We start from the raw sequence: 27,271 nt of genomic DNA, 5'->3' as shown, positions 1-27,271 counted from the left end.
AGAAATGTGTGGATTGTATAGGAACTGTAATTTAAGTTTAATTTAATTCAAATACAAATTTATATTAACATCACTAATTAATGATATCAATAAACTCTTTTTGTGTCAGTTTCAAATAATTGTGATTTCAGTTTTGTATTTTCCTCCACTCTAAAGCATCTTCAGACGGTAGCACCAAAAACACACAAAAACACACTTTAAAAACAAGGTTGATTTTATTGCGCGGTGAACACGTGCGGCTGGTTTGACACTCGACACGGAGAAGGAAAAACACGCAGAAATTATACAAAAAAAAACTGTACAAAGACATCAGAGCGTGCGTTCATAATTACCTCGAGTATCCAGGTCACGGTTCGATCCGGTTATGACAGTAATCTGGATTTCCTGGATATTTAGACTGGTTGCTATGGTAACTATGGCACGGATTTGGCAAGGAGCTAAACAGGGAGCGACTTTGCAAATTTAAGGCTTTTTAACAGGTTTCTAAACAAAAAAGAAATACAGGGCGTCCCCCAAAAAATACTGCAGGCCGATAATTTTGGCAATTCTTGTTGAAATAACCTCAAATTTTCACAGAATGTACAGATCAGAATTTTAGATTTAATGGTTTAGTTTTGTTCGGCTTTCAGGTTGAGTCATGATGTTTACTCCCAAAGAAAAGTCGTTTTGCAAGAATGTGCAAGCCTGATTCATAAGACGGTTTCACGTCGTGGAAACCGTCTGACCTCACAGTGTTAGGATTCGTTCGCTCGACAGTAGACGAGTACTTTTTTATTTAACCAATCGCTGCTGTTTGGTCGTGACATATGTAATGCTCCAAATCCCATAGGAAGAAGGACAATAACGTCTTTCCCCTTGATAAAATTCACCAAACATTTTCTTTATTCTGGCTTTAAATCCTCGATCTCGGGAATCGTCGCCAACACAGAATGTCTGTCTCTTCCCTGATTGGCTGGTGCCCGAACTCGCACTTCCGTGGTTTTTGTGAATCATCTAGTGTATTCCGATTCCTGATCCAGTCACTGGAGAGAAATGAAATTGAGCGGAGGCACAAGGTGGCAACATTTTGAAAAACTTCACCAACTGCAAACAAAGTCTCGTAATAAACTTCAACACCTAAACTGTTCAGTTTCACTGAGCTAGATTTAGTCTACGTTCAGACTGCAGGACTTAACGCTCAATTCAGATTTATTTGTGAAATCTGATGTTTTTTCGAGGTCGTTCACATTTCCAGTTAAATGTGACTTGTATGTGACTCCAGTGTGAACATTAAACGGCCTAAAAGTGTCCCACATGTGACACTGGAGACACGACGACGTCAACCGCAGCGAGCGTCTCTGTGTTTACAGAAGTTGTCCAAACATGGACGCAGCATCGAGCACCTGGAGATTTTAAAGTTCCTCTCGTACCGGAGCCAGAACATGAACAACTTACTTGTTTTAAGGAGGAGATTGAGAAGGAGAAGGACGAGGTTTTTGGTCGTGGTGTTTTGTGGTTCAGTCCGTTGAAAGAAACGTGTGGATGTGGAGACGGAGCCAAGAGTGGTGAGTGGAGATGTGCTTCACTTCAGTGACATGGAGTTCATTAACAATTTTCGCCTACTTCAGTGCAGAATAGTGACGTTTGTGTCTTGTTGATAACGTGTAGGTGGATGAATGCACTTTGGTCGTTCAGACTGAAGTCACATGTCAAAAGATCAGATATGTATCGGTTTCAGGAGCACATATCCAAGTGTCCTGGGTCACATTTGAAAAAATTGGATCTGGATTGGAACAGCAAGGCCAAAAATTCAAGTTAATGCATCTGATATAAAAATGTATTGAACAGATACATATGTACTCTAGTTTATCAAACTGTTGACCTTTTTTCTGTACCATTTTTGGTTCTAAAGTTCCATACGTTTTAAACAGACCATGTATGAAACATGGAACAAAAATTATTTCCCAAATTTCAAAGACCTGAAAATCATGTAAATAAATGGATGTATTTCATCATATCTTGTGTTATTCCATCTTTGAACTGTTGATGAAGGTACATGATTTAAAAAAAAAAAAAATTTAAAATGATAAAAATTTGCTTGGAAGGACTGACATATTTTATAGAAATAGTTTCCTTTCATTTGGAAGAAATATTAAAGTATTCGGAAGAAAAAAGCGACAAATTATGCAAAATCCTGCACCTTCTACTTGTTTGCACAATTTTCCCTCCGTTACTTTTTGAGTAATGAGATTTTTTATTAAGAAAGGTCATGGTAACGGAGGGAAAAGTCAGAGGTTTTTCAACCTGTACCATATGGTAGAAAACTATATGAAGCAAATATTCAAACCAGTTTGTTAAGGATATGTAAGTGAGAACCAAGAGTTATCACTGTTTGGATTTATTGCCCAAAAAGTGCTGCATATTTCATTCCCTCTGTTACCGACATGAGTTTTTAAATTTTTTGTCAACAACTTGAAAGAATATCACAGGTTTAACTTTACATAACCTCTACCTACTTCCTACATTCTGATACTTTACTTATTTCAATAGTCCCATCTGCCCGTTTCTCTCCATTACTGCTTGACCGGACCCTTATGTTTTGTTTTGTTTTGTGCAGCAAAATGACCGAATACTGCGTTTACAAGTACACAAAACCAGAATACTGAAAAACCCGATCGTAACCGGGATACTCGAGCGCACGAAAACACACTCACGATATTTGACATGAGCGTTTTTTTTTTTTTTTAAATAAACAAACGTGGTTCACAAACAGGAAACACTGAGGCAAAACTCTCGTCCTATTGGTCACCTCGAATTCTGTATTAAAGGAGACATACGGAGACTTTTGAAACGCTTTTGAACGGCTGTTTTCGTTTCGTACGTCTGGGAAAAGGCACTACGAATGATCAAATTATTACCGAGGCTTTATAGTTAAGGCGCATCATCGTTGAGTCTGGATTTTGACGATTTAAAGAGCTTGGACTTGATTTGTCGAGTAAATTTGAGCGAAATCTAAGTCCGTTGTGTTCTGTTTGCATCTAGTTATAAAGCGTCTGATAATTAGTACTGTATTTTTCGGGCTATAAGTTGCGTTTTTTTCTTGGTTTGGGTGTTTCCTGCGACTTATTCTTCGGTTACTTATATATTAAAAGCCAGAAGAGGGCGCTCAAGTCTTGTGTGTCAGTATCTGAGCATGTCTCCTGCAGAAAGAGCCTCTGTCCCGTCTGCATCGTGTCAGTCGATCGTCGTTTGACAGCGGGCGGCGGCTGAAAACGAAACTTTCAGAAATCTGCGTGGGCGTAGGAGAGAAAAAAAACGTGCATGTTTGTCTGTAGTTCAGCATAAAATAAATAAATATAAAAGGACTAATCTTGGGCTCGAGAGACGGAGGGAGACAGAGACCGAGTCCCGACACTCAGTCCTGGTTCAGGTCTGGTTTAGTCCTGTTTTACACATGGTTTTAGATCTGTTTTAGTTCTGGTTTAGTCCTGGTTCAGTCCTGGTTTAGACCTGGTTCAATTCTGCTTTAGTCCTGCTTTAGTCCTGCTTTAGACCTGCTTTAGACCTGCTTTAGACCTGTTTTAGACCTGTTTTAGTCTTGGTTTAGACCTAGTTCAGTTCTGGTTTAGACCTGCTTTAGACCTGGTTTAGATCTGTTTTAGTCCTGATTTAGTCCTTTTTCAGTCCTGGTTTAGACCTGGTTCAGTCCTGATTTAGTCCTGCTTTAGACCTGTTTTAGACCTGTTTTAGACCTGTTTTAGTCTTGGTTTAGACCTGGATCAGTTCTGGTTTAGTCTTGCTTTAGACCTGGTTCAGTTCTTGTTTAGTCCTGTTTTACACATGGTTTAGATCTGTTTCAGTCCTGGTTTAGACCTGGTTCAGTTCTGGTTTAGACCTGCTTTAGACCTGGTTTAGATCTGTTTTAGTCCTGGTTTAGTCCTTTTTCAGTCCTGGTTTAGACCTGGTTCAGACCTGATTCAGTTCTGGTTTAGTCCTGTTTTAGTCCTGGTTTTAGTCCTATTTCAGTTCTGGTTTAGTCTTGTTTTACACATGGTTTAGATCTGTTTTAGTCCTGTTTCAGTCCTGGTTTAGACCTGGTTCAGTTCTGCTTTAGTCCTGCTTTAGTCCTGGTTTAGTCCTTTTTCAGTCCTGCTTTAGACATGGTTCAGTTCTGGTTTAGTCCTTTTTCAGTCCTGCTTTAGACCTGGTTCAGTTCTGGATTAGTCCTGTTTCAGTCCTGGTTTAGACCTGGTTCAGTTCTGGATTAGTCCTGTTTCAGTCCTGCTTTAGACCTGGTTCAGTTCTGGATTTAGTCCTGTTTCAGTCCTGCTTTAGACCTGGTTCAGTTCTGGTTTAGTCCTGTTTCAGTCCTGCTTTACACCTGGTTCAGTTCTCGTTTAGTCCTGTTTCAGTCCTGCTTTAGACCTGGTTCAGTTCTGGTTTAGTCCTTTTTCAGTCCTGCTTTAGACCTGGTTCAGTTCTGGTTTAGTCCTGTTTTCAGTCCTGCTTTAGACCTGGTTCAGTTCTGGATTAGTCCTGTTTCAGTCCTGCTTTAGACCTGGTTCAGTTCTGCTTTAGTCCTGGTTTAGTCCTTTTTCAGTCCTGCTTTAGACCTGGTTCAGTTCTGGATTAGTCCTTTTTCAGTCCTGCTTTAGACCTGGTTCAGTTCTGGTTTAGTCCCGCTTGCAACAAAACAACCTGAAGAGCCGCTTGGGAGCCGAAAGAGCCGGCTGCTTTTAGTGAGCCGAGCCGAAAGAGCCGGTTCTCTAAAAAGAACCGGAATACCCATCAAGTTAAGTCAAGCTGTTATTACTAGAACTTTGCTTTTCAAGATAAAATGTCGGTTTCCGGTCTCTGATTTGGTCTATAAAAGAAATTTCCCCCAAAAGTGCGACTTATATATGTTCTTTTTCTTCTTGATTACGCATTTTTTGGATGGTGCGACTTATACTCCGAAAAATACGGTAATCGATGAGTCTGTATTTTAATGATTTAAAGAGCCTGAACCTGATTTGTTTCATAAATTTGAGCAAAACCTGAGTCCTTTGTGTTTTATAAAGCGTCCGATAATCAGTAAGAGTTGAATAATGAAGCTCGGAATGTATAAACTAAACCGTTTCATTTTGTTTTTCGAAATGTTTCATGTATGTCTCCTTTAACACGTCATAAAAATATCCATTTCAGCTCAGAATGTTTAAATAAATCTCCTGTCAGCTGTAAATATTGGCACAAAATAAACACGTATTCATCGTATTAGTTTTCTCAAAGTCTTTCATTTTTTTTATATAAATTAAATTCTTTCTTTCAACAGTTTGGTCCGAAAACAGTCAGAAATTGTCCGTCAAAAACTGGACCCATTCGAAAAATATTGTCAAAAAATATTCATTTCTTATAAACAGGAAAAACATGAGACTCCCAGATCGTTTTTTTCACAACAGCAGAGTGATTAAAAAAAAGAAATTTAACAAAAAAAAGAAAAATTTGGCTTCACAATTTTGGTCCTCGCAAAATTAAAGTGGCTGTTAGTTCTGTTTCGGTTTGTTTTCGTCAAGATTTACCGTTATTGCCGTCTCTAGAATGTTCCACAGTGCAGCGTTAAGCTCGTCTATCTCCACGGAGACGAGGGGGCGACGCGACCGGCCCAAGTTACGGGTCAGATCCGCCGAGAGACGAGCCCGATCGCAGTGACGATGTGCGTTTTTCAAAGCTTAAAAACACCTCAAAACGACTGAATAAACGCGAGCTGGAGTTGAAAAGTTACACAGTGAAGCTTTATCGAAACACAGGGAATTGGATAGTTTGTTTCTGCTCAGATTAGAATCGAAAATCAGATATTAATCGATACTAAAACTCACAAGAGAATGAACCGATACCGGGAAATATCGGAATCAGAGGTGGGGCCGAGTCGTTCATTTTGCGAGTCTCAAGTTTTTGACCTCGAGTCCGAGTCAAGTCCCAAGTCGAAGACAGAAAAATCCAAGTCGAGTCTCGGACTTTTCTGTCTTTGACTTGGGACTTGACTCGGACTTCAGGTCAAAGTCGAGTCTCGAGTCTTTGACCTCAAGTCCGAATCAAGTCCCAAGTCGAAGACAGAAAAGTCCAAGTCGAGTCTCGAGTCCTTGACCTGAAGTCCGAGTCAAGTCCCAAGTCGAAGACAGAAAAGTCCAAGTCGAGTCTCGAGTCTTGGACTTTTCGGTCTTTGACTTAGGACTTGACTCGGACTTCAGGTCAAAGTCGAGTCTCGAGTCTTTGACCTCAAGTCCGAGTCAAGTCCCAAGTCGAATACAGAAAAGTCCAAGTCGAGTCTCGAGTCTTTGACCTCAAGTCCAAATCAAGTCCCAAGTCAAGTCCCAAGTCAAGTCCAAGTCGTCTGCTTTGAGCTTCGAGTCATTTCAAGTCTTTAAACCAAAAAAGAACCAAATATAGTTTAGGTTTTTGGAATTTATATGAATTTTAAACTAAATTGTACTTTAAAAAAATCATAGTATATTTATTTATGAGTATTTATAGAGTTTATAAGAGATGTAGAAAAGTACATTTTTCCTTTTTAAATGTCTTAACAAGATCTTGGTGTGAATCATTACGGTCGGAACAGAAAAAATTCAGATTTAAAAGTGCTTCTCAAGTCACTGACCTTCAAGTCCAAGTCGAGTCCCAAGTCTTAGTCCATTTTATCAAGTCTCAAAGTCCTAAAAATAGTGACTCAAGTCTGACTCGAGTCCCGACCTCTGATTGAAATATCGGTATACAGAATCGTTTAATGTGATGGCACAGTATCGATATCGAGTTTGACATTTTATGGTATATTTTATTAAATTATTTTGTTACAGCTACAGTTTTCTTGTTTGTTCAGAGGAATGAAACTTGTTTATGCGACACATTTGACATTTTCACTGTTTTGATGATTAAAATGTTTGTGTTTCTTATTCACTTTGCACAAGAAGTGGTTTAAGAAAAGCTCTATTCTCACAGGATAAATACAACCTGGGGACGTCTGGTAATTTGCAAATTACTATCCCACCTTTGTAAGAAAAATCCGTAAATTACTCGGTTTTACTAACACTGACAGAGACTGAAAGAGTAAAGAAAGAGAAAAGAAAGGAAAGAGACAGAAAAGGCGGAATTACAACAACAAACACTGAGATGCAGATTCGCACGAGACAACTGTTGTGTTATCACCGGACGTCTGTGTTTTTTGGCGTAATATTAACTTTAAAAATTACAGACATGGCACTTTCGCACGGGATTACGATCTCAGGCGTCCTCCACAATTATTACAAAACACCAAAGGTCCGTAGGTCATATTAATCCCGTGCGAATAGGGCTTTATTCACTTTGCACAAGAAGTGGTCTAACAAAAACCTTTATTCGAACGGGATAAGCATAACCTGGGGACGTGTCGTAATTTGCAAATTACTGCCCAACCTCGTCCGTAAATTACTCTGTTTTACTGACACTGACAGAGTTTGAAAGAGAAAAGAACGAGGAAAGAAAAGAAAAACAAACACTGAGATGCAGATTTGCACGGGACTAGTCATTATCACCGGACGTCTGTGTTTTTGGAGAAATATCGTAGGTAATTTACGGCGGAATTTTTACTTTAAAAATGACAGACACGGCGCATTCGCACGGGATTAAGATCTCAAGCATCGTCCGCGATTATTACAAATCACCAAAGGTTCACAGGTCAAATTAATCACGGGCGAATCGGGCTAACAAGGGGTGATTTCGTCATTATTTTTTATTGAACCACACAGAATCGATTTGAAATATATCACATTGGATCGAAAGTGCGCTGTATCGAGTTATGTATCGTATCGTGACCTATATATCGAGTTTTATATCGTATCGGCAACTTCTTTAAGATACCCAGCCCTAATCTTGAGCTGTATCCGAACAAGAGATGTTTTTTTTTAAAAATTCTCATTGTGGTATCGGACTTGGCATCGAGAACATCGTCCATTCCTTGGTATCGAAGTAAAAACCTTTGACGTTTTCGTACGGTGACCAGACTGGCTCAGGTTACGTCCACGCTGCTGCTCTGCTGATGGGGCCTTGCAGATCTGGAGTCAGTTTAAGTAGTTTTAGCACAAAAAGTGAAAAGTAAATCGAGACAAAAAAAAAAACACACACAAAGGGATCGATAGAAAAGTTGCACAGTCCGCGGTCTGTCCACTGTAAACGGTTTAAGACACACTTTGGCATTTAGTCGGTTGGTCCAAAAAGCGAGTCAGCTGATCCCGGAACAGCGGCTCGTCCAGTCAGGAGCCAGGACACTCATCTGCAAGAGAAAAAAACAACAACGAGGTCAATACACGCGGATATTTCCACACACTCTGGGGTTAGAGAGCAACTTTTAGTATTGATCTGTACCACTACTAATACTACACAACAGCTACTAGTACCACAGTGACTACTACTCCTTCTGAAACTGTAGCAGTACTTTGAACTAGAGCCTGACCGATATGGATTTTGTTGTGGCCGATATGATACCGATATAATGGGAGTTGGAGCTGCTGATAGTCAATATAATCACCGATATATTTAGTGATGTAAAAATTCACTGTAAATCTTGAATTATTTAAAAAAACTTAGGTTTGGCTCTGGTGGATTTTAAACTGGATTTATTTAGGCAACATTTATTGTTATTCTGACTCTTTACATGATTTGTCATAGGTCTAAAGCAGGTCTAAAGGCAGGACTGAACCAGGACTGAAAAAGGACTAAACCAGGACTAAAACAGATCTAAACCATGTGTAAAACAGGACTAAAACAGAACTGAACCAGGACTGAGTGTCGGGACTTGGTCTCCATCTCTCTCCCTCTCTCGACCCCAAGATTAGTCCTGATTTATTTATTTTATGCTGAATATATATATATATATATGCACGTTTTTTTTTACCCTATGCAGACGCATATTTTTTAAAGTTTTGTTTTCAGCCGCTGCCGCTGTCAAACTACCCCGAGTCTGCAAGCGGCGTGAAGAAAAAAAAAGTGAGAGAAAGAGAAAACATGACTCCCAATAAGGATCAAGCTCCCGTCGTTCGCTTCAAAGAGCCGGATCTAAGAGCCGCTTCGTTCGCGACCGACCCATCACTACTAATGACTAAAGAAACTAGCGCTACTAGCCTTTAGCCGTAAATGTTGCGCAGCGCGGTAATTAATTTTATGCGCAAATGTCATAATTCCCACCTCTATTCACAGCTCATTTACATATCAGTGCAGGTCCAGTAATAAATATACGACCAATGTAGTCACTTTACAATAGATCAATAGAAAACAGTCTGTTTATGTGCGAGAGCTACAGCAGATAATCACTAACCAATCAGAACGAACCAAAACCAGCTTCAAAGTCGACATATTTCCAACACTCAGCCTCACACAGGCTCCTCCCACATCACAAGTCTGAACTAATAAATGTCCTTTTAATCCAGACTCAAACCGATTGTCCGTAAAAATAATATAATCTCAGTGTTGCACATGGATCTGTGTCTGCGGGTGTAAACAAACACACATGACTCTGTGGTGTGTTCAGGGACAGTACGGACACACACACACTGACAAATGACTCTGCAGATAAATACTGACACGGAGCCACATAGTTGGACATTTATCTGTCTGTAAATCGGATTAAATGAACATAATGTAGAGAGTCTAAGATTCATAACGACGTATCACATGCCCACGGGAAATATCGGCTCATATCAGGTGCTCATATCGGCTCATATCTCTACTTTGAACAAATAATAAAACAACAGATACAACAGATCAATAGAGGCTTCTACACAATCTATAGCTACTGGCTAAAGTACGACCAGTAAATACTAGTATTAGTATCGCTACTGCCACTATTACTCCAACTACTACCACTGCTAAAGACTGTTACTGTAACTTCCAGTGCCAACGGCTACAGCTACTGCTGCTATTATAGTAACCACATTTACTGCTACTACTTCTGAAACTACTGTACTTAAAGGCCTTTTCAAACTTCATAAGAACATTAAAACTTTGTTCTTGTTCTTGAGGTGATAAGAACAAGAACAAAGTTCGTTTGGCCTCTGACATTTCATACTTGGTTCTAAAAGATGTTCAGCTGCCGAACTGTCCCGGCCTTGCTCTATTTCTTTTCGTCCTCCAGCCTGACAGCTCTTTTTTTTTTTTTTTTTTTGGCTTTCACAAACTTGTCACAGAGACGCCAGACTTTTCTACACTGATTTTTGTCCGAGCCTAAAATATCCGCGATCTCCTTCCAGGAATTTCTTGTCATCTGGCGTCTTTACAGTCACTGAACATTGTGTCATTTGTATTTTATCACCATTTGCAACAGCTCTGACTCAAAACCTTCCTTTTTTTTTCTTGCTCCACACTGGCAAGAAAGCAGATCAACCACGCCCACATAAATAACCAATCAGAGAGAAGATGTCGGACAGAGCTGCTGAACTACCGAGTTCTGCTCAGCTGAGATGTCAAGAACAAGCCACAAGAACTGCCAGATGTTGGATGAACAAAATGACGTAATTTTGTTCATCCAACATCTGGTTGCAAGAACAAAGTTTGTCTGTTCTTATGAAGTATGAACAGGCCTTAAAGTATCTACAGTAGGAGTCTCCAACCTGTGGTTCGGGAGCTTCCAGTAACTCTCCACCCCCTTCCAAGTAGCTCCAAGGAAAATTCCAAAGATTTCTGAACTATATATAATGTACTTAATAACCAAAATCTGATTAATTACCATTGTAAATGTGTAATTTTGATGCCAAACTTGTAGACTAACAAATGGATAATGGTTTATGTTTAACAGGCATCTAACCGTACGCTGTCTCAGGGTCGTCATGCCTCTTCAGGGTATCCCCAGGTTTGACTACCCCAAATTTAAGACTTTTCTAAGACCATTTTAAGACCAGTTCAATGAAAATTAAAACCAACATCGTACCCATTATGCATTCAAAAAACACCAGGTCCAATTCTAATAATGACCATTACTTACTGCTTTAAATAACAAAGAAATACTTTTATAAAAAAAAAATCTCATTCAGAACTCATTTATAGTTGTATGCATTGCTTGTAAAATATCCACAAAAATAATTTATAACATTCTAACAAGACAAACTAAGTATTGTTTGCGCATACTCCAAATTAAACATTCATTCACGTTACGTAATTTTACGTTGTGTTTTTTATCTCCCTCCTTTTAACATTGCACTACAGTCCGGGTGTGTTTACAAAAAATAGGCTAATGAAATTTAAGACCTTTGTGAAAAAAACAAGATGTGGACAACATAATTTAAGACTTTTTAAGGCCTTAATTTAGGAACATTAAATTAAAGCCTAGCCTTAAAGACTGTGTGTGTGTTGTGTGTTGATACCTGCGCAGGCTGCGGGCCTCGTACAGCGTGTCGTCCTCTTCACTCTCCACTCCCTCCATCTCCACCGAGTCGTCGTAGTTGGACAGGAGGCCGTACTTCTTCTTGGGAGCGGGTTTCTTCAGTCTGCAGCACACAAACAAAAGGAGTGTTAGAAACAAACTGTGGTTAGAGCAGAAACCAAGCCGCCCATTTTCAAAATAGCTGCCCATTCAAGTCAAAGGGCCGAGCTCAATGGTGCATGACTCCAGATTCACCTTTAGCCCGATGAGGTACCGTACTTTCTCTTTAAATGGTCTATTTTTGAGCTTTTTTCACAAATAAGGCTAAATAAGGTGAAGTTATTATAAAGTGTTACCAAAAGTAAAAATAAAAATATAACTTAGGGTTGGTGTTCTTTTGGTTGCGATGACGTTTACGATGACGTATCGTAAAGGAACAGACGGGTCTCAATTTGGATTTTTTTTATGAAATCTGATTTTTTTTTCACAAGGACGTTCACATTTCTAATTAAATTTGACTTGTATGTGATCTCCAGTGCGAACTTTAAACGCCCCAAAAGTGTCCCGCGTACGCATCGAAGAACACGACGCCGTCACATGCAGCGAGCGTGCTCAGTGTTTACGGAAGTCGCCTAAAAATGGACGCTAGTGTTTTTGTTTACATCCGTCTTTTCCACACGTGCGCAGTGGCTGGTAGGCGAAAAGTTAGTAGATCCGGTTGTTTGTGTTGACAGTTGCGTCGCGTATGTCTGAGATAACTCGTCTTATTTTGAAGTACCATATTTTCCGGGCTATTAGGTGCTCTGGATTACAAAATGCACTGGTCTATTTTCGAGCTTTTTTCACAAATAAACCGCACAGGACTTTAAAGGAAATAAAACAGATGGATGGATCAGTGGTTTTGTTTGTGGCGTTCACGGTGACTCTGGGCTTTGTTCAGTTGTGGCGTGTAGGGAGGTGCTGTCTGGGACCAACGGATTGTCGGCGTGTTCGCAGTGACTCAGTTGTTCAGTCGTGTCTAGAAGCGGCACATTGCACTTGCTTTTTCGGTTCGTTCCTTCGTTCCGTTCCTCGTCTGCGTGGAGTGATGAGTGCGTCTGAGGGTGTTTTTCGCTGTGCGGTCGCTGTCTGCTCCGTTTGCGTGTTCTGCGGGTGGTGCGGCTTTTTAGTTTACTAAAGTCGTGCTGGGACACCTGAGTGGATTCGTGTATGGGGCGCTCTGGATTGTGGCGCACAGTTGTTTTTTGATGGGGTTGGAGGCTTAAGAGCGCGTCTAATAGCCCCGAAAATATGGTACTTCCGGTGGCTGTAGGCCGGCCGAGGATGCAGTTGTGTCTTTTCTCCCGCAGGTTCACGTGAATGCATGCAAGCGCACACACAGAGCTCAGTCATGTACCACATGATCGCTTTGACCAATCAGAGCGCGAGGAGCTAGAGCGGAGCGGGAACAAACAATTATAAAGCGTTTTTTTTAAGACAACTGACAGATTTTGAGCTGAGAAAAAGTTTATGATCTAAAAATAGGTAAAAAAACGCCACAAAATCTGACATTTTTGAAAGTTGCAGGTGCCCTGTCAGCCGAACACGGGCAGTTTGAGATTACATTGCCTCTCAGCCCTGGGGATTTCTTCTGCTTAAGTCCCAGCGAGTGTCACTACGTCAACTGGAGGCAACTACAAGCACTTATTTTAACAGATCCATGGCGGAAACATCCGGGGAGCATAGTTAAATTGTTTTTTTTGTTTGTGGAAATGACACAAAGTACCACGCACCAGTCAAAATAAGACAAAGGTAAAATGCTGATGGGTGGAAAAGTGTTTTTTATACAGCACATTTCCACTCACAACACTGAAAGTGCTTTACATTCAGAAACCTTTCACCCTCTCACCCACACACCGGAGAACACAGACACTGGGGGCGAGGGCGGTTCAGTGTCTTCAGATTCAGATTCAGAAAACTTTATTGATCCCATAAAGCAATTCATTTGCAGCATCTCTGAGCAAACACAAACACAAACAAACACACAGTGTGTCAGTCCAATTGTCGTCTACCAGTGGAACTCAAAATAAATAACAAATTGCAGTGTAAAACTTTCATAAAACTATCATAAAACTGTACCCTTAGAATTTAATAATTTAATAGCACAGGGCACGAAAGAATTAGAAAACCGGTTGGCATCAGGATAAAATCAGGAGCCAGAGGATGGACGGACTGAGCCAGGAGACACTCGGCTTTGCTCAGCACCTGCTCCTCCCACAAAGAGCAGCTCCCTCAGTTTGATCCCTGTGATTTTTGAACAGGTTTTAACAATATTCTGAAGTTTGTTTCTATCCCTCACAGACAAGGATTCAAACCAGCAAATAAAGGAAAAAGTAAGAAGACTTTCGATAAAAGAGCAATAAAAATAGTTAAGAATCATTTTGTTCACGTTAAAAGAGTTCAGTTTCCTCAATAAATATAATCTTTGCTGCCCTCGTTTGACGACACTTTCAGTGTTTAGGTCAAATTTCAGTTTATTGTCCATCACGGTGCCCAGATATTTGTAGCTGTCAACCATTTCAACATCATTACCGTGGACGACACTAACACTGTTGGAAGGTGCACGTCTAAAATCAATCACCATGTCCTTAGTTTTGGCAACGTTCAAATCCAGGTAGTTTTCCTCACACCACTGGACAAACTGGACCATGATTTCTCTCAGATCCTGAAAGCAGCGACACCAGAACCGTGTCATCTGAATATTTGATTGGGCATCGATTTTCCTCTGAGGATCTGCAGCTGTCCGTGTACAGAATAAAAAGGAGAGGCGACAGTACACAACCCTGAGGAGATCCAGTGTTGGAGATGGAGGGAGGAGACCATTGCCCATTAACAAAAACACGCTGGACCCTGTTGGTAAGAAAGTTTAAAATCAATAAAAGAAGCTGATCTGGGAGATTAAAATCTGAAGCCAGTCTCTGAATCAGAATGTGGGGCTGCATTTTATTAAAAGCAGAGGAAAAGTGTGCAAATAAAAGTCTCACATGGGCCCCTGAGTTTTCAAGATGCTTATAAACAATGTTCAGTAAAAACAGTTTTGCATCCTCCACTCCTCTATTAGACTGATATGCAAATTGCATTGGATCCAGTTTTCCTTCAGTTAAAAACAAAATGTGAGTCTTTAAAATCTGTTCAAAAGTTTTCACAACTAGTGATGTGAGCGCCACCGGCCTGAACTCACTCAACTCCTTTGATTTGTTTGATTTGGGGAGAGGTATTTCTGTTGATGTCTTCCACAGAGTAGGAATTTGACCAAGATCAGCACACATTTGAAACAGTCTAGTAAAAACAGCACTGAGCTGCGTGGCACAGTAGTGTAACGTGCGCCCGCAGATGGCATCAGGACCCCTGGCCTTCCCCGTCTTTACTTTCTTAAATAAAGCAGTGACCTGATTCTGTGCAATCACAATTACCTGCAAAGGTTTCAGAGAGTTTCTGCAGTCACACACCTTTTCCACAACGTCATCTCTTTCAAAAGGAGAGAAAAAAGTATTAAAAGCACCTGGCAACTCACCATCAGACACACCCTTTACAGTTATAGGTTTCCTGTCCTCTTTTTGTTGGCTACTGGAGGCCATGTTCTTAAAGGTTGTATAAAGGATTTTTTTAAGGGAAGAGAAATACAGCGACAGTCCTTGTGCGCATTCAGAATTACTGTTGAAGTTTCCTGTCTAGAAGTAATTCAGTTTTTAGACGCTTCATCTGCTTCGGTCGCACCATCGCTGGACGAGATCTCCAAGAATCACCTCAGTTTGGCTTTGCTCCTTTTCCTCTTCTCTTCTTCTTTCAGCGACCTCAAAAACGGACTTTCTTTTGCGGCGAACCGATCGTGGATTCTCGTCCGCCGTCGCGACAAACTTTGTGCGAAATGCGAGGAAGCGACAGTTCGAAAAAGCCTCTAAGAACCGCCGCGTAAACCACGTAATCCCCGCGCTCCGACGAGTCAGTTACACTAGGGAGTTTGATTGACAACCTAACAGCCAATAGAAAATGAGGGAGCCTCGTTTTCTATTGGCTGATGTTTATCTGGCCTCAACACGTCCACAGTTGATAGATTTTCATTCTTTTTTTTTTGGTCATCATAATTACAAAGCTGCTGCGTCTCGGTAATGGTATTTTAATCTTTCACTGACAATTTGAAACAAAAAAAAAATCCTCCATACAACCTTTAATACCTCGCCAAGCTGCTCTAAGGTCTCCACTGCTATACTGGGCTTCAACATTATCCTTGTATTTTAAACTGGCCTTTCTGAGCTCTGCTTTCACTTCCCTAGAAATTGCCTTTTTCTCCAATTGGTCCCCAGAGCAATAGATCAGTTTAGTTGAAAAAACAGATAACAGTTGTTTTTATTTTTAATTTCAGTTTTTGATTTTGTGAGGACTGAACCAGGACTGAACCAGGACTGAGTGTTGGGACCAGACCGGGACTGAGACCGGGACTGACTGGACTTCTTATTTATAGTTAATTTAAGATCTTTTGTTATCCGCGGTTTGTTATTTGGATCGATAAGTCAACACAAAAAGTGATATATGAAGAGACGACTTCACATAAGTCATTAATGTCGTCACATGCCTCGAAGAAGCCGTCCCAATCAGTACATTCCAATGAGGCTTGAAGTGTGGAAATACTGTCCTCTGACCAACACTTCACAATTTTTTTCCTCCCGTCTTGCCCAAGGACACAGCAACAGTACGCTCTGGTCAAATCTGGGACTGAACAGCCGACGCTCAAAAAAAAAACCCAGCCCAAACTTAAACTCTGATACTGAGAAGTGGTCAAACTGTTGGGAAAAAGGCCACAGTTGACGATCTCGACATGAACGTGTGAAATCTTTGTTTACTCGCAGGACGTGAAAGTGGGTCAGACTCAGACGAGCGGGTCATGAGACTCAGAGAAAACAAAAGGCTTTGAATAATCGCTCCTGTGAAAGAAGAACTGCTTTGTTTGTTTGTTTCAGATTTCAGACTGACGACAATCTTTTCCAGCTGAGCGTATTTTGTTTCAATCCGCGTGTCTTTGTTCGTTTATTCGTTTTTTCAAAATAAAACCAAAAATAAGAAAACGAAAAAACAAACTATTTTCTTCATTATTTGTCTGCAAAACCAAAATGAAAAAATTGATAACAGACGCTTCCTGTTTACAAGTGTGATGTCGGACTGAACCAGGACTGAACCAGGACTGAACCAGGACTAAATCAGGACTGAACCAGGACTGAACCAGGACTAAACCAGGACTAAACCAGGGCTAAACCAGGGCTAAACCAGGGCTAAACCAGGACTGAACCAGGACTGAACCAGGACTAAATCAGGACTAAATCAGGACTGAACCAGGACTGAATCAGGACTGAACCAGGACTGAACCAGGGCTAAACCAGGACTAAACCAGGACTGAACCAGGACTGACCCAGGACTAAATCAGGACTGAACCAGGACTAAACCAGGACTAAACCAGGACTGAACCAGGACTGAACCAGGACTGAACCAGGACTGAACCAGGACTAAAACAGGACTAAAACAGGACTAAAACAGGACTAAAACAGGACTAAAACAGGTCTAAACCAGGACTAAACCAGGACTAAAACAGGACTAAACTAGAAAAGCAGTCAGAGAGCGCAGAGCTCCGCCAAGGACTACCCCCATTTTTTATATAAATTGCGATAAAATCTGTCTTCTGGATCAGATCCGGATCAGCCTTTGGAATATGAAAGAGGATCCCATTGTCCATCCCTGAGTCAAATTTCATGGGGTTTGGTCAATAATTAACCGAGATATTGAGAAACAAATTTTTTGGCCCCATTTACCACAATGTTAACTAAAATTTCAAAGTGATCCAGAATCCAGGATTTCTTCCGGATCATCCCCAAAATGAAATCAGTTCTTCCTTTTCACATTTCCAACAAATCCTGATTTGTAAAATTGGTCCATAACTTTTTGAGTTATGTTGCTAACAGACAAACAAACAAACAAACAAACAAACAAACAAACAAACGCCGGCAAAAACATAACCTCCTTGGCGGAGGTAACCAGGACTAAACCAGGACTAAAACGGGACTAAAACGGGACTAAAACAGGACTAAACCAGGACTAAACCAGGACTAAAACGGACTAAACTAAAAAGGGACTAAACAGGACCAAACCAGGACTAAACCAGGACTAAAACGGAACTAAAACAGGACTAAACCAGGACTAAACCAGGGCTGAGACAGGGATTTTCACACTATTTTTCAATTCCGTTGGGAAGAGAAACAGTTTGAACAGAGGTTTGAGTCACACACATCTGATTCACTTTTGCATTTATGGAGTTCGCAAACAAATTTCTTGAGCCGTTTTCCGCTGTTAGGATCCAACAACCACACAATTACGATGTCCAAATACCAAAATTAAAATATGACAATATCAGAACCAGAAACAAAAGTGATATGGTTCAAAAGACTTGAAAAGATCGACTTTGACAATAGACACATCCCACTGGGAAAACAAACATGGTGATGGTTTGATGCTCACTTTTTCGGAAAATTCTTCCCAGTATGAACTGCGCGATGACCAGAAGTCTGACATTCTTGGTGCGTGTATAAAGGATTACTCAAACAATGTGATGAGGCAACAACTTTCTAACTCACAGCACAAGTCACAAGAGTCAGTTTTGCGTAATATTGGACTTTTAAGACTCATAGTTTCACTCAAAATAAACCTAAAGTCCGTACATGACAGGATAGACAACTAATTTTACTAAACATAACTGAAATTATTATATTTAAAGTTTAAAATTGTGCTTCCTCTGTTCTGATATTTTTCAACTTTTCTTTGCAAATTGCTTCTTTATTGGTGTAAAACAAAAATTTATATTAACAATAGACAGTGTTGGGAAGGTTCCTTTTAAAATGTAATCCCCTACAGATTACAGATTACATACCCCAAAATGTAGTTTGTAACATAATCCATTAAATTACTTAAAGTGAGTAATGTAATCTGAATACTTTGGATTACTTGATTTGCTGTAGAGAAGCAAAGACGAGGAAATCTTCACATAAGATGTTTTATCTGATAAAAGAAAATGAAAAGTCCAGACTTTACTGAACCAAATTAAAAATATTATTGACCTGATTTAGACCTGGTTTAATCCTGGTTTATACCTGGTTTTAGACCTAGTTTTAGACCTGGTTTTGGACCTAGTTTAGACCTGGTTTGGACCTAGTTTAGACCTGGTTTAGACCTGGTTTAGATCTGGTTTTAGACCTGGTTTTAGACCTGGTTTTAGACCTAGTTTAGACCTAGTTTAGACCTAGTTTAGGACCTGGTTTGGACCTGGTTTTGGACCTAGTTTAGACCTGGTTTTGGACCTAGTTTAGACCTGGTTTTGGATCTAGTTTAGACCTGGTTTTGGATCTAGTTTAGACCTGGTTTAGACCTGGTTTTAGACCTGGTTTTAGACCTGGTTTTAGACCTGGTTTTAGACCTAGTTTAGACCTAGTTTAGACCTGTTTAGACCTGGTTTGGACCTGGTTTAGACCTGGTTTTGGACCTAGTTTAGACCTGGTTTTGGACCTAGTTTAGACCTGGTTTTGGATCTAGTTTAGACCTGGTTTTGGATCTAGTTTAGACCTGGTTTAGACCTGGTTTTAGACCTGGTTTTAGACCTAGTTTAGACCTAGTTTAGACCTGGTTTAGACCTGGTTTAGTGTCCAGCAATGAGTGGAATTACAGAGAAAAAAACAACAAACAAAACAAAACAAAAAAGGTATAGCCCAAAATGTGTAATGTGTAATCCATTTATTTCAACAAAGTAACTGTAATCCAATTACCACTCACTGAAACAGTAACTGTAACTGAATACAGTTACTCATAATTCATACTCTGATTACATAACTCCGGTACATGTAATCTGTTACTCCCCAACACTGACAACAGGTGTAAAACTAATCAAAACTTGTCACACACACTTTAACGTACATATTGTATTTAAGGTTTTACTCTAATTTTTTTTTAGTTTTATCATTTTGGGTGAAGTTTACTTTTACTTTTACTTTAACTTTTACCTAAAAAGAGCCAAAACCTGTCTGAAATGCACTAGAATTTATGTAATTAATGTCTTTTCTTTCTCTCTCTTTAATTTTATGATGATTATTTATGTTTTGATTTGTTTTTATTGTGATTTTAATGTATTTCTTATTCTGTAAAGCACTTTAAATTATTTTTTGTACAAATTGTGCCATATAAATAAACTTGCCTTGCCTATAATTACAATTAAACCAATCAAAATAAACGAGAACGCCTTTATCTTGTTAAATCAAGGTTGAAACTTTAGAACTCAGCGCTACTTCCTCTATTTCCTGTACTTTTCTTCTCAACTTTTTTTTCTTTTTTAACCACAAACTGCCACTTAGCCGATTTAACGCCGCGATAAACCAAACCAGTAATTAGAAAAAACAAAACAAAACATAGAAAACCTGTCGTGAGCACTTTAAACTTTGAATAATTCTGTCATGTTTTTTAAAACAATACGAATGTACCAACCACATCCTGAAAATTCATGTTTGTTGTCTTCAAATTGTCTGTTAAGCCCAAGTCTCCTTGAACAGATTTTTGTTTTACTGTAGAGAAACAAAGACGAGGATCTGAACATAAGTTTTGTCTGATAAAGAAAATAAAAAGTCCAGTCTTTACTTAACCAGATTAAAAATATTATTGATAGAGAAATGATTTTTACATAAGATCACTGCTGCTTTAAATGATGTTAACCTACTGTTAGTGTCATATTGTTTAGACCTGGTTTAGTCCTGGTTTAGTCCTGGTTTAGTCCTGGTTTAGTCCTGGTTTAGTCCTGGTTTAGACCTGGTTTAGACCTGCTTTTAGACCTGCTTTTAGACCTGGTTTAGACCTGGTTTAGACCTGGTTTAGACCTGGTTTAGACCTGGTTGTAGACGAGGATTGGTCCAGGTTTTAGTCCTGGTTTTAGTCCTGGTTTAGTCCTGGTTTAGACCTGGTTTAGACCTGGTTTAGACCTGGTTTTAGTCCTGGTTTTATTTCTAGTTTAGTCCTGGTTCAGTCCTGGTTTTAGACCTGGTTTAGTCCTAGTTTAGTCCTGGTTTAGTCTTGGTTCAGTCTTGGTTTTAGTCCTAGTTTAGTCCTGGTTTAATCCTGGTTCAGTCTTGGTTTTAGTCCTGGTTTAAGTCCTGGTTTACTCCTGGTTCAGTCTTGGTTTTAGTCCTGGTTTAGTCTTGGTTTTAGTCCTGGTTTAGTCTTGGTTTTATTCCTGGTTTAGTCCTGGTTTTAGTTTTGGTTTTAGTCCTGGTTTAGTCCTGGTTTTAGTTTTGGTTTTAGTCCTAGTTTAGTCCTGGTTTAGTCCTGGTTCAGTCTTGGTTTTAGTCCTGGGTCAGTCTTGGTTTTAGTCCTGGTTCAGTCTTGGTTTTAGTCCTGGTTTTAGTTTTGGTTTTAGTTCTAGTTTAGCCCAAAATGTAAAAACAGGAACATACCTCTGTGTAATGTTAATCTGTTACTCCCCAACACTGTCGATAAGTTGATTTCCATTAAATATATATTTGTTTGCGAACTTGTTTTGAGGTTTTAAAAAAAAACGCTGAGTGTCCGTCTGGAGCCGCGTCAACCCAAAACAACTCTTAACCAAAGTGAGTCAGGGGCCTGAACAAGCAAAAATCCTGACCGTACACACAAATTAAAGTCTGTTTTCATTCTACAAGACCTTTCCAAATTCACATAATTCGAAGAAAATTGTTTTTAGTGGTTGTTAGTGTTAAAGGGATAGTTCAGGTTTTTTGACATGAACCTGTATGGCATCCACACTGACTTTACCTCCGAAAAGCGTCCGCTGAGCCGAGATCCTGGCCGGTTTTGGTGCTGAGGAAAGTAGTTCGGCAAGTTGTGCTGGGGACAGTCTAATAAAGTGTTTTTCTTCTCAAAACAATATGTGTTCAAAAGAGTGACACATTTGCACCACAAAACCTCCGTCCTCTAAAAAGTCAGACCTCATAATCTTTTGGCGCTATTTTCTCTCCGTACGTATCACTGCGCGCTACGACCGGGTATCATTAAGAAGTTGCCGATACGATACATACCTCGATACAGTGCACTTTCCGTTCGATACGATATATTTCAAATCAATTCGATACAGTTAAATAAAAAATAAAGGCTAAATCATGTCTGTGATACTAAAAGTGTTTGTTAAATCACTTCTTGTGCAAAGTTCATTTGAAACACAAACATTTTAATCATCAAAACAGTGAAAATGTCAAATGTGTCGCATAAATGAGTTTCCTTTCACTCCACAAGCAACAAAACTGTAGCTGTAACAAAATAATTTAGTAAAACACGCGTAAAAATACTCTTGGTGATATATCGATACAGTAGCCCACGATGTCGATACTGTATCATCACATTAAACGATACGATATATCGATATTCCGATATTTTTGCACACCCCTACTGCGCGCGGCCCTGTTTCACTTTGTTAACTGCTCGGAATGTCAACAACAACATGTCTGATTACGACACCGATGATGAAGAAACTGATTTTAGCAAAAAGCCAATGGGAGATCTTTTTGAACCCGAATATACGTCCGTTACAGGAAAACGGTGAAATTTGTGCGGAGATTCAGACAGATTTTTGTTGTTACAGCCTGGAACATCGCAAGTTCGCACCATTTTTAGATATATAGTTATGTCTTATACAAGCTTATATACATATCACACTAGCGCTGTCATTAGGTCTCTCGCGTCGCGGCGGTCACCGGTCTGAACAAGTAAACACTGCCGAACAACTGAAGAGAAAATAGTGCCAAGTGATTATGAGGTCTGACTTTTTAGAGGACGGAGGTTTTGTGGTGCAAATGTATCACTCTTTTTAAAGGGATAGTTCAGTTTTTTTACATGAATCTGTATGGCGGCATGTTTCACTTTGTTAACTGCTCGGAATATTCGCCTCTTCTCTCTCTGGCGAATTTTGGCATTGGTATATTCGGGTTCAAAAAGATATCCCATTGGCTCTGTGCTAAAATCAGTTTCTTCATCATCGGTGTCGTAGTTAAACATGTTGTTACTGACATTCCGAGCAGTTAACAAAGTGAACCAGGCGCGTCTGTCACTTGGCGGCAGGGCGCAGTGATACAAACGGAGAGAAAATAGTGCCAAGCAATAATGAGGTCTGACTTTTTAGAGGACGGAGGTTTTGTGGTGCAAATGTATCACTCTTTTTAACACATATTGTTTTGAGAAGAAAATCGCTTTATTATACAGTCCCCAGCCAACTTTCCTCAGCACCAAAACCGGCCAGGATGTCGGCTCACCGGACACTTTCGGAGGTAAAGTCAGTGTGGATTCCATACAGATTCATGTCAAAAAACCTGAACTATCCCTTTAAGAAAGGCAAGTAAAAGCCGAGCAGATGGCCCAATTGTTTGCAGTGTGACGTGGACATCTTGTTCATTCAGACAAATCCTCGGGGGACTTTTTCTTCTTCTTCTTCTCAAACACCTCGAGGAAACAGGGCTGTGGGGCTTTAAGGTCGTCACACACTAATATAGGATTTTTCGGTCTTTAAACATGCGACAAAAAGCGCACGCCACAGACACGAGGAGGATCTTATGAGAGTTTAAAAATCCTGTTTCCTGTCTGCGGTAAAACCACAGAGACTCTTAAGGTGTTCAAAAGATCAGACTCTGCACTTCTAGTTTAACCACAAGTCAACTGTGTCATTATTATTTGTGAAATGTGGTGCAAAACTTCAGATACATGACTTTAAACCAGGGGTGCTCACACTTTTTCATCATGTGATCTACTTACAAAATGACCAAGTCAGAATGATCTACCTAATACAAAGCCAAGCAAACTGCACTGAAACACTCTGTGCCCCTTTTTTGGACCCTCACCCACAGTTTGAGAACCTCTTCTTTAAGAGAACTTCCTCTGGCACTTTACACAAAACTGTGAAAAAAATGAAGGAAGATTTTTAAACCTGTTTTTTAAAGTTCCAAACTGGAGTTGCATTCTTTTCTGGTTTTGCAGTGATATTTACCAGCCTCTGCACGTTTACCAAACCAAACGCACATCGTGACAAACACAGATGCATTTGTGCACTTTTGTTAGACAAACTTCAGCCAAATGTGGCAGTAGGTCTGTTCTGTAGATCCGCTCTATGCTGTAGACCTGCTTTGTGCCAACACTGTAACACAAATTTAGACTAGTTTTTGCTTCACGTCTGGTCTTGTTCTTCTAATCAGCCGCACTGTGGGAGGGGCTTGTGTTCGCTGTACGCAGGAAGGAGCGAGAGCGTGAAAAGGCGAGGGGCGGCGTGCTGACGTGAGGCAGGTGGACAGGTAGGATGTTTAGGAAGTTTAACCTGCCCTGTGATGCACGCTGGTACACGAGGGCACACGCTGTCGCAGACGAGCCGTGCATAGGGAGCGTGTGTGTTTGTGATGCGCCGTAGAGTCTCCGCGGGTTTCAAATGAGCGCACAGGCTGCACTGAGACGCCCCACACGCTCCTGCACCCGCTACAAGTTTATTACCAACAGCAGCGGCAATAAACAAAAATGAAATATGATCGCACTTGTTGAGTGTCAGACCTCGAGTGAGAGACAAGACCGAGTCCAAACGCAAGTCCGAGACGAGACACGGCGATCTACCCACACGACATTGGCGATCGACTGGTAGATCACGATCGACGTATTGAGCACCCCTGTTTTAAAGCATAAAAGATTGGAGATAAAGTCTGCAGGAAGTCGAGTCACTAGCTCTACTATCACTACTCTCACCTTTTTACTTTCAAAGAACAACTCAAACAGGTTTAATGTTGCGCTTTTGAGGACTGGATGTCATTATTTGTGGAGGACAATTTCTATAGATAATGTGGATGAGCTGTTTACCGCTTTACGAGAGGAGAGTAATAAAGTCTTCTCATTATCTTCGCTATTTCCCCGAATTTGTATTTTGCGTGTCTGTGTCCGTCACTCCTCTGCCCCTGACGCTCTGGCTGTTACCGAGGTGTTGCTGATGTTTGGTAAAAGAGCTCAGAGACACACTGACACACACACACACACACACACACGAGGAGTGCAGTGGCTCATAAGTCTGGTCACACCTCCCCGAACTAGGTGTTATTATTGATGAAAAACTTAACTGGAAAGAATACATACAACATATACATACGAAAATGTCAAAAAGCATAGCAGCATTGGGTAAGGTCAAATATTTTCTGGACAAGAAAGCTCTACGTACACTTTATTGTTCCTTAGTTGCACCATATTTAACGTACTGTGCTGAGATCAGGGGCAATAATGATAAAACAATATTGGAACCACTATTCACGTTACAGAAAAGAGCACTACGGATAATTCATAACGTTGAGTTTTGTGATCACACCAACCAGCTATTACATCGTGAGCGAGCCTAGAGTGTTTCTTACTGCTGCGGCGTCACAGAAAACAGAGAGAAAGAAAGCGAGATAAACAAACACGGAGAAGGGTAAGCAACTTTTACACGGTCATTTTCATTTTCAAGTTCTTCAGACGGCGCAGTCGACACAGATAAAGTCATTTGTAACACTGCGACGCTGAACTGTCACTGTATCAGCAGAGTTTTTCACGAGTCAGAAATATCACCTCAACGCAAAACACTCTGTTAATGCAAATCATTCAGTGAAACAAGAGGAGCGACGCTTCGGCCGAACACGTGAGACGCAGCGTGTCAAGACTGTCGCTCCACACGCACATTACGCACAGTATGTAGAGCACCAAGAGCTTTCGGAGGCACCACCGCCGCGCGCTCCATAGTCCATCGCTCCTCGTCACAAACCCCCACCCCCCTCCCGCGGTCTCACTTTTCCTCAGTGAGAAGCCAGTGCCAGCGTCTTAATAATAATAGGGTCCGGTCAAGTGGTAACGGAGGGAAACAGTGGCAAATTTTTGACATTCAAATGTCTCTTATTCAGAAACTAGAGGAACTATTGAAATAAGTAAAGTATCAGAATGTAGGAAAAAGTTAACACTCCAACAGGGTCAAAGTTAAACCTGTGATATTCTTTCAAGTTGTTGACAAAAAATTTAAAAACTCATGTCGGTAACGGAGGGAATGAAATATGCAGCAATTTTTGGGCAATAAATCCAAACAGTGATAACTCTTGGTTCTCACTTACATATCCTTAACAAACTGGTTTGAATATTTGCTTCATATAGTTTTCTACCATATGGAACAAGATTAGGTTGAAAAACCTCTTACTTTTTGACTCATGAGATTTTTTATTAAGAAAGGTCATGGTAACGGAGGGAAAAGTAACGGAGGGAAAATTGTGCAACAAGTAGAAGGTGCAGGATTTTACATAATTTGTCGCTTTTTTCTTCCGAATACTTTAATATTACTTCAAAATGAAAGGAAACTATTTCTATAAAATATGTCAGTCCTTCCAAGCAAATTTTTATCATTTTAAATAATTTTTTTTTGAAAAATCATGTACCTTCATCAACAGTTCAAAGATGGAATAACACAAGGTCAGGTCTAAACCAGGACTAAACCAGGTCTAAACTAGGATTAAAGAAGGTCTAAAACCAGGACTAAACTAGGTCTAAACCAGGTCTAAACCAGGACTAAGTCCTCCTCTTCAGTCCTGGAGTCAGTCCTGGGTTAGTCCTGGTTTAGTCTTGGTTCAGTCCGTGGCGTAGGCAGCACAAAAGTTTGATATAATCGCTGGTTAAAGGGCAGGTGCGGTCCTGTCCTGCGCGGGTGCGGTGTTGTACTGGGGGTCTCCAAAAATGGACCCGTGTGGGACTCTGCGCTGTCGGCTCCATTACGGAATAAATGAATCTTCAGTTTGTTACATAAAGAAAGAGGAAAATAACAAAAGGAGAAGTTTTTAAGAAGAATGTAAAAAGGGTTGCACCTGTCCTGTCTGAGAAAAGTGTATAAAGTTTGTGCTGAGGGGTTTTACAGACTTAACACAGATAGAATAATTGTAAAATATAAAGTTGATACTTCGCGTGTTATTCACCTATCGTGTTATTATATTTATAACGTAACTATACCCGTGATAAACGAGGGACACTACTCTCACCTCACAACCTGTGCACATGGACTCACACTTGTCCCGACCGGGACGGAAAACGGAGAATTTCTTGTACAAGTCGTTGTTAAATGCGCATTTGTGCTTCGGTATGTTAAAGACTGAGTACGAGAGACGCTCAGTTTAATGAACGGTACTGAAAATCCGGACATTTGCATCACTTTATAAAAAACCCCGGACGCCCAGGACAGGACGCAAAATACGGACATGTCCGGGGAAAACGGACGTTTGGTCACCCTAACAAAGTATAAAACAGTGTATTTTGTAGAGTTTGCGCTCTCACCTCACGGCTCGGATGAGGAAGTAGAGGAGCCCGGTGAGCGTGATGCCGATGAGCACGTACAGGGCCCGCTGGATCATGAAGCCGTCCACGCTGAAAGGGTTCGCTGAAAAGGTTCCCTTCCGCTTCCCGCCGGCCTCCGTGGAGTTCACCGCGGGGCTGGTGATGTTGGTGCTGTGGTTCCCCGCCGGCTTCACGCTCGGCCCGGGCGCGGCGGGGACAGCGGCGGCGCCGGCGGCGGCGGCGGTGGTCACGGGCTTCGGATCGGTCCCGTCCGCCGCCAGCACCAACATCCAGCAGCACACGGACAGAACCAGCGTCGTGACAAGTCTGTAAAATGACATTTTTTTTTTTTTTTTTTGAAGCTCGAATAAAAGAGAATAAAGTTGTAAATCCGAGCGGGGTGTTAGATGAAGGCGGTGTGGTCCCGGGGTGGTCTTCTGGAGCCGGTTAGTCGCTGGTCCACGTCGCTTTACTCGGACCGGAGTTTAGTGCGTGTTTTGTTTTGTTGACATAAACCAAGTCCGAACGCGGAAGTGAACG

At 40.7% G+C, this 27,271-nt stretch overlaps 1 protein-coding gene and 1 long non-coding RNA gene across 5 annotated transcripts in view; both read right to left on the bottom strand.

Annotated features, from left to right (window-relative positions):
- Positions 1-196: 196 nt before the first annotated feature.
- LOC129412139 (uncharacterized) overlaps positions 197-27,271 on the bottom strand; it is a 235,771-nt gene continuing 208,696 nt past the window's right edge. The window contains exon 2 of the long non-coding RNA XR_008633594.1: positions 197-2,283. This is a non-coding gene — a long non-coding RNA (uncharacterized LOC129412139). The remainder of the gene's footprint in view (positions 2,284-27,271) is intronic.
- Positions 197-27,271, bottom strand: fam174c (family with sequence similarity 174 member C). Of its 4 annotated transcripts, none has more exons than XM_055165216.1 (5): positions 26,732-27,271; positions 11,343-11,465; positions 4,494-8,260; positions 3,732-4,271; positions 197-3,522 (listed from the first exon to the last, which is right to left on the bottom strand). In XM_055165216.1, exons 1-3 carry the CDS (start codon positions 27,070-27,072, stop codon positions 8,257-8,259), a joined length of 468 nt encoding a protein of 155 aa, XP_055021191.1. In that variant the 5' UTR covers positions 27,073-27,271; the 3' UTR covers positions 197-3,522; positions 3,732-4,271; positions 4,494-8,256. The 4 variants fall into 4 exon arrangements, with proteins under 4 accessions (XP_055021191.1, XP_055021190.1, XP_020781691.2 ...); XM_055165215.1 differs by having other exon boundaries at positions 3,732-4,537; positions 4,593-8,260; XM_020926032.2 differs by having other exon boundaries at positions 3,732-8,260.

Source organism: Boleophthalmus pectinirostris, unplaced genomic scaffold (assembly GCF_026225935.1).
Source record: "Boleophthalmus pectinirostris isolate CB_2022bp ecotype Guang Dong unplaced genomic scaffold, ASM2622593v1 HiC_scaffold_7, whole genome shotgun sequence".
Taxonomy (NCBI): Eukaryota; Metazoa; Chordata; class Actinopteri; order Gobiiformes; family Gobiidae; genus Boleophthalmus; species Boleophthalmus pectinirostris.
This window is presented reverse-complemented; position numbering and strand designations above follow the sequence as displayed.